Genomic DNA, 7,530 nt, shown 5'->3' with positions numbered 1-7,530 from the left:
GTGGGAAACACCTAGATTCTCCTTGCCCAAATTTGGGAGAGATCAGAGTCCTGAGGCTGACTTTTTTGGGGGTAGGTAGAAATGGCAAAGCAGACGACATGGTGACACCTATGGAGGAAGTATAACTGAGTAGATATGACAAGAGGTGGGAGGGGCAGAATGAGTGGTTCTAGAGCCAGCTCCTATGTAAACCGCTGCCCAGGAGACACGTTCAGGTAAAAACAGGTGCTCTCCTGTTAAATAGAAACTGCAGCTGTGCTGAGATTGGGCCAGCCCAACTCTGTTCATGCCTGAACTGCCAGCAGCCTTGGCCTAGCACCAACCTGAGATGATCCATTGCAGGAAGGGATGCCCCTTGACCACTACCCACAAATAAAAGGCAACATTACTTCTTCCTAGAAACACAAAACATCAATGTACTGACACAATTTAGTGCAAGAAACAGAAATTTTTTTAAATCAAGTTTTAAAAATATATAATTTAATTCCACATTAAAGCCAAGCTATCTTGGTGGGAAGGTATAAAAGTCAGGTGGAAACCCAGAGGGCCAAGTACACACATGAAGAGAGATTGATTTAGCTGAGAAGCAGCATCAGGGAAAGAAAGGCCTCCACAAGCTGAGATGATTGCTCTCTGCCCTCTGAACTGTTCATTAACAAGTCACCAGTCCCAGTTCTTTGTTCAAATCCTCAAACTTGGAGAGACACTGCTCCAATGAGACAGCTACAGCAACCACGGGAAGTGCTTTGGGCTGCAGGAGAGACAGTCAAAGCCAAATCACGTCCAGGCGGGATGAAGTAAACCTGGACGAGAAGCCTGACCCAGCAGCGGAGCTCACACATGCCCCATAGGGACGGTCCTCCCATATACACAACAGCACGCTCAGCACGTGTGCAGAGGCAGGCAACTCCTGAGCTTGGTTCCCGCTGGGTCGGGGTGAATAATGCACTTTAATGGCCAAGAAGATCCCAGGTCTCTGCATAGACCCATATCCTCTCCTGGGCTGTCACTCAATCTTGGGAAATACTGGTTCAAGGAAGAGAAACAAAGACTGCATTGTGTGAGAGCAGCAGGCAAGCTCCCCTTCTGCATCTGGACAGGACCCCACCCCCTCCCTCAGATCAGGCTCAGCTCAGCTGCCGCCATTGCTCTCCTGATGGTCAAAAGGTCAGAACCCAGCTATGTTGTCATAGCAGAGAAGTGACCTCAGCTCTAGGGTAGAGATGGTCAAGGAACACCCACAGAATGGGGATCCTTTTTCCTCACCTGAGCCAGAAAGATAACCAACCCTGCTGTCCCTTATCCTTGGCCCATTCAACATCCCTTTTCAACCTCAGCTTAAAACCCAAACCTCCCTCCCCAGGTGCCAACATTGTCAGTGCTGGGCACTCAGTCAGGACAGGCTAGGCCACCATATCCAGGAGTGTTTCTGAATGGGGAAAATTTAGGCTGGAATTAGGACTGGGAGATAAGTGTGGTGGCATGCACCTGTAGTCCCAGCTACTCAGGAGGATGAGGCAGGAAGATCACTTGAGCCCAGGAGTTTGAAGCCAGCCTGGGCGACATGGCAAGACCCTGTCTCAACAAAAACAAAAACAAAACAAGATTGGGGAGGTGGGTGCCCAGTCCCCGTTTCCCCTTTGGTTTCATTTGAAGTTCCTGCACTGTCTCTCCCCAGAAGGCCTTCAAGGTTAACAAACAACAATGCCCTGCCCCTTGATTGTTGGCCTGGATTTAGGAAGGCGCATACTCAGACAGAATCAGGAGGCACTCACTCAGCTTAATGAAGGGGCAGGGATATGCAGTCAGCAGATTGCCTGGCCTATATTCCTCTCCCTGGACTTTTTCTGAATTGTGTCTTTAGGGTGTGGTTTGCTGCCCAGTGACAACATACATTCCTTTATATCCTGGAATGTTGTATAGTCTCTTTTAGTGTCTGGCATACAGTTCTATAGTAGTTCTAGCATTTACATCACTTCAGAACTTACTAATAACATAAGGATGGGAGAAGCAGCACCATAACGGATGTGCCCAATCTCCCAGAGGCTTCTCTACAAGCACTACATCCAGACCAGCTTTCTACAAGTTCTGCAACCTGGCCTGGCAAGACCTGCCTGATGTTCCGCCAGGTAAGGAGCCTCCTCAGTGCCAAGGACAGTGGCTCTTGACTGTAATCCCAGCGCTTTGGGAGGCAGAGGCAGGAGGATTGCTTGAGGCCAGGAATTGGAGAGCAGCCTGGGCAGCATAGTGGGAACCCATCTCTATGGCAAGCAAAAAAAAAAAAAAGCCTCCTCAGGCGCTGTGAGGGGAGTACAAGGAGGTGGCCATTCCCCAACCAAGTGCTAGGAAAAAACCACTAAGAACCAACCCTGGAGCACAGTTACTGGGCAGCACAAGCCAGCCGAGAGGAGAGGTGTTATGTTTGTTTTCTGTTTGGGGTGGGGAAAGGGAGGCTTTGACCATAAAATCCCTTTGTTAAAGTCCATCCAGGACCTCAGGGGAGAAAAATAAAAACAAAATAAAATAAAAGCTGTGTTGTTACTTAGTATGTTTCAAAAGCAAATGGGACATGCTGCACATTGTGAATGTGGTAGGAGGTGGAAGGAGCAAGGGGAAACCTTCTGCATTTAATATGTGCCATCTGTAACCACTCAGGACTCCAGACTGAAGTGCTCTGTGGAGAGGACATGGTTAATCATGGGGCGATCCCCCAGCATGGCCCAGCTAGTGCTGATGCAGAAAGACAAGGCTGGAGGTCTGGGCTGTATGTTCTGGGCGCAAAGAGGCCCTGTGCTCTGGTTTTAGGGGATTCAGGGGACTCTCATCGTGTGCACCAGAGCACAGATACTAAATCTCCCTCACCCTGAGCCCAGGCCAATATCCTAACCTTTCAGCTAAAAGGAACAGTCACAGAAAACCATTTTTGTTTCCTTAAGAAAATAAATATTTCCAGGAGGTCAAGCCAAAGTACAGGGGCTGGAGAGGGGGTGGGAAGTGGGGCAAACACTTTAGATGAGCACAGTAGCTCCTGTTAGCTGGGGCATCAGGGCCCTCACCGTGTCCCTGCACAAGATGCTCACCCACTCCCCTTTCCCATCCTGGGGCTACACAAATTGTCCTTTTCTTGAAGTTGATGCAATGTGTTTCTGTGTTAGATATGAGCTCCCAACTGGCCCCAAGGACTTGGGGTGATGGGGGCTGGAGGCTCTTGTGAAAGCCAGGCTTAAATCCCTGTTTCTATTTTACCAGCAGGGAAGAAATGAGTCAAGTTGAGAAAATGCTCAGTTAAGACAGTCAGTCACAGGACAGTTGTATCCTCAGGACCAGCCTGTCATCAGTGAGAATAAGTCCAAGCCCTGGGTTACTGCTGCTGGAGAGGCAAATGAACAAGCTCGCCTTTCAGCGCCGTCGGAAGGCCCGGGATATTCTCCAGGCGTTGGGTTCCTCATAGCGGTTGTACAAGGGTTCAAGACGCTGTTGCTTCTTCTGTTTGCTTAGCTTAGTTGGGTCTGAGACCTTGAAGAAGGCTGGAGCAAACTCCACAAGCCACCGAGGGTCGATGGTGGTAACTTCACGCATGTATTCCTTGGTGGTCAGCACCAGCTCATGGTACACCACCCTAAAGAGGGACAGAGATAGGACTCAAGCCTCTGGATATAGGCCCCACTCTACAGTCGACCTGGTCCCTAGTAGGCCTCAGCAGCGCTTACATTTTATCCTCTTACCTCTCCTGTCTGACCCCTACAAGACTGCAGTCTGTTTATGACAGCCACACCCCAATACTGAAGCACCTGCACACCTCTAACCACAAGAAAGGTCTCAGGCGAATGTGTTCTAGTCCTGGCTCTGGCTCTTAACCAGTTAAGTGACATGCAGCCAATCACATCCCTTCTCTAATCTGTTTCTTGCTCTATAAAATGTGAGGGTGGTTTATTAGAATGTTTCCACAGAATTCTAGGGCTCTGAAGAGGGGCCTCACACTGCCACAAGGGATGGAGAAGGCCAAACATGCAAGGAGCCACATTTCTAACCCTTCTACTGTGATAACATGGTGGTTTTAAATCAGTTTTATATTAGGGTTCTAGATAGAGTCCAATTTTTAAAAAATGCTACTTTAAAACAATTTTTTTTTAAAAACTACATCACTAGGTAGTTGTTTCTTTTTTCTTTCTTTTTTTTTTTTGAGATGGAATCTCGTTCTGTCTCCCAGGCTGGAGTGCAATGGCGCGATCTCGGCTCACTGCAACCTCCGCCTCCTGGGTTCAAGCTATTCTCATGTCTCAGCCTCCCAAGTAGCTGGGATTACAGGTGCCTTCCACCATGCCTGGCTAATTTTTGTATTTTTAGTAGAGACAGGGTTTCACTATGTTGGTCAGGTTGGCCTGGAACTCCTGACCTCTGGTGATCCACCCGCCTTGGCCTCCCAAAGTGTTGGGATTACAGACGTGAGCCACTGCGTCTGGCCACTAGGTAGTTTGTTTTTTTTTGAGATGGAATTCTGCTCTCATTGCCCAGGCTGGAGTGCAATGGCTCACTGCAGCCTCTGCCTCCCGGGTTCAAGGAATTGTCCTGTCTCAGTCTCCCGAGTAGCTAGGATTACAGGCAGGCACCACCACAGCTAGCTAATTTTGTATTTTTAGTAGAGATACGGTTTCTCCATGTTGGTCAGGCTGGTCTCAAACTCCCGACCTCAGCTGATCGGCCCACCTCAGCCTCCCAAAGTGCTGGGATTACAGGTGTGAGCCACTGTGCCCGGCCACTAGGTAGTTTTTTTAAACCACAATTTTTTTTTCAACTAGGTCTCACCCCTATGATTTTAATTCTCTCATAGGGTTTGATACACTGTGCCTAATTCAGGTTTCTGCTGCTCTAGAAAGGCAAGCAATGTTATACTAGGACATACTGGGAGCAGTGAAGACACAATCACAAAATACCAGGAGATTTACAGGTTTTTCTCTGCCCAGAAAAGCCCCTAGACCCTGGGACATGTCCACCTACCATTCTGGCTGTCTGTTGAAGAGAGCACTGGAAGGATGGATATAGACCACCTGCTGGTCGATCAGTGTTCGGTAACCCTCCTGCGGGTCTTTCTTGGCAGCATTACGGAAGAACCCACTGCAGATGGCCTTCTGCACTCGGACTGTGGACTTGCCACAGGAAACAACATCCAGCTTGTGTCTATCAAGATGGGACAAAAGATGTGAGGCCACTCGGCTTTCACAGGTCTATTTTCCACAATGACAGTGCCCAATACGCCCATCTTGGGGTGCCCAGAGTAGTTACGAGGACTTTTCTTCCAACCCTAAGTGTACTACAGAGGCAGTTCTACACAGTGGGCAGATGGAGGCACTCAGAGACGGGTACTTTGTTTATACAGGTATTCAATTCCACAGTAATAATGTTCCAGAGGGTTGCAAACAAAGAGCATTTTTTCAACAACTAACAAATAATCTTCCTCTTAGGAACTTTCTGAGGTAATTCTCAGCCATACCCTTGCTTGGGGAGAAGGAATATAACAAAGATGGAAAAGCTGGAGGAAAAGGGTTATGTGAGGACCAAGAGAAAAGGTGCCTATAGCTTTACAGGTACACACAGAGATGAATGGACACGATACTCAAAGTGGTTCAACTCAAACATGGAGTGTCATCAGATTCTGGCTTACCTGTCCATTATGCCTAACATCTGCTTGCGAATGTCCTGGGCCCGGCGCAGGGAACGAGCCTGGATAAAGTTCTCATAGCACCATGGGTTGGAGAACTTGTTGTTCTTCCAGGAGTTGTACACAGCTAGCAGGGTGAGGTGGTCCCCTTCAGTCTGGTGGAATTTGGCCTTCTTCTGATCTGCAAGGGCTTGTTTATCCTGCCAAGCAGTGGGACAGAGGAACATTTCTGATTCAACAGCTACTAACTGAACATGGAGCAATTCTAGGGAGGCTTACAAGACCCTATCAAAAGTGTCCACATCAGGCTAGGCATGATGGCTCAGGCCTGTAATCCCAGCACTTTGGGAGGCTGGGGCAAGAGAATCACTTGAGGCCGGGAATTTGAGACCAGCCTGGCCAACATGGTACAATCCTGTCTCTTACTAAAAATACAAAAATTAGCAGGGCATGGTGGCGCACGCCTGTAATCCCAGCTGCTCTGGAGGCTGAGGCAGGAGAATCGCTTGAACCCGGGAGGTAGAGATTGCAAGATCATTCCACTGCACTCCAGCCTGGGCAACAGAGTGAGAATCCATCAAAAAAAAAAAAAAAAAAAAAAAAAGTCCACATCAAGCATTGGAATGGTAACAGGCCAACTACCCCAACTTCACAGCACCCCCATCTAAACTGGATCTGAATTTCCTACCTTGGGCCTATAGAAGACGTTCTGCACAGACAACATGGATACAATGGTCAGCATTTCCTCACTGCAGCCCAGATGCACAGACATGATGAGCATTTTGCATAGCATTGGCTCCAGAGGGAACTCTGCCATCTAGAGGGAGAAAAAAAACTACAACTGCTTCCCTGTGGAAGACACATTCGGATTCACCATAGCAAGACCTTGGTCAGAGTGGGTAACAACACAGATTTTCCCAAAGCATAATGATGCCTTGGGATGCCTTTCACTATCAGAAGAATGCTGTTGTTTATTATTTTCCCAAATAAACTCCAACAGGATGTATGTGACCAAGCACATAACTACTGCCGGGGTAGGTGAGAATTTTGCAGATACCGTTTCTAATTAAGGCCACATTCAGTAATACATCCTGAGGCAAAATTAACTGTGAACAGAACACCTTTTTGTATAAAGAAGAAACAGTTTAAAGTGATAGTGGAGAAATTCAGGTTAAAAAAACACATTTAGAATTCTACTCAAAGCTTATCCATGGCCTCAGCCTGATTTTGTACAGACCGAAGGACGTGAAAGGCTGACCAGGGAATCTGCCCAAAAGCACAGGAAGTTAAGTCTGTCCTTTACCCGGCGGCCCAAGCGAGTAAGCAGGCCCTCGTCATCCAGGGCTCCCAGTGTGTACAGCTGCTCCATGGCTGTGATCAAAGTTTCCATTGGTGGGGCATCCATGAAATCAAAGGACAGCAGATCATTGATACCCATGGCCTAGAACAGAAAGGAAGAAGGCATGTGATAAGAGGGTCAGTCTAGCCAGTGTCAGCATGTGGGGAAGCTACTTGTTACTTTATTTCCCATTTCTTCAATTGCAATTAGGAAGCCACTGGTGAGATTGGTGATAACTTCCAGGGCTGGGCCACATAAAACTCAGACCACTATAATAGAAAGCACATACTTGAGACAGAGTCTCACTCTTGTCGCCCAGGCTGGAGTGCAGTGGCCCAATCTCAGCTCACTGCAACCTCCGCCTCCTGTGTTCAAGCGATTCTCCTGCCTGAGCATCCCAAGTAGCTGGGATTATCGGCACCCGCCATCATGCCCAGCTAATTTCTGTATTTTCAGTAGAGATGGGGTTTTACCATATTGGCTGGGCTGGTCTTGAACTCCTGACCTCAAGTGATCCACCTGCCTCAGCCTC

At 48.1% G+C, this 7,530-nt stretch overlaps 1 protein-coding gene across 3 annotated transcripts in view; it reads right to left on the bottom strand.

Moving 5' to 3' along the window:
- Positions 1 to 458: 458 nt before the first annotated feature.
- Positions 459 to 7,530, bottom strand: part of LOC105469530 (DEAH-box helicase 8) — a 44,391-nt gene continuing 37,319 nt past the window's right edge. For 2 of the 3 annotated variants that reach the window (XM_071083211.1, XM_071083213.1), the window contains 5 exons: positions 6,963 to 7,100; positions 6,348 to 6,476; positions 5,663 to 5,859; positions 4,999 to 5,178; positions 459 to 3,619 (listed from right to left, as the gene is read on the bottom strand). In XM_071083211.1, coding sequence (XP_070939312.1) covers positions 3,400 to 3,619; positions 4,999 to 5,178; positions 5,663 to 5,859; positions 6,348 to 6,476; positions 6,963 to 7,100 — 864 coding nt within the window. In that variant the 3' untranslated portion in view covers positions 459 to 3,399. The remainder of the gene's footprint in view (positions 3,620 to 4,998; positions 5,179 to 5,662; positions 5,860 to 6,347; positions 6,477 to 6,962; positions 7,101 to 7,530) is intronic. The other variant, XM_071083212.1, reaches the window with a different exon arrangement.

Source organism: Macaca nemestrina, chromosome 17 (genome assembly GCF_043159975.1).
Source record: "Macaca nemestrina isolate mMacNem1 chromosome 17, mMacNem.hap1, whole genome shotgun sequence".
Taxonomy (NCBI): domain Eukaryota; kingdom Metazoa; phylum Chordata; class Mammalia; order Primates; family Cercopithecidae; genus Macaca; species Macaca nemestrina.
Note: the sequence above shows the minus strand (reverse complement) of the source record. Positions and strands in the feature narration are given on the sequence as shown.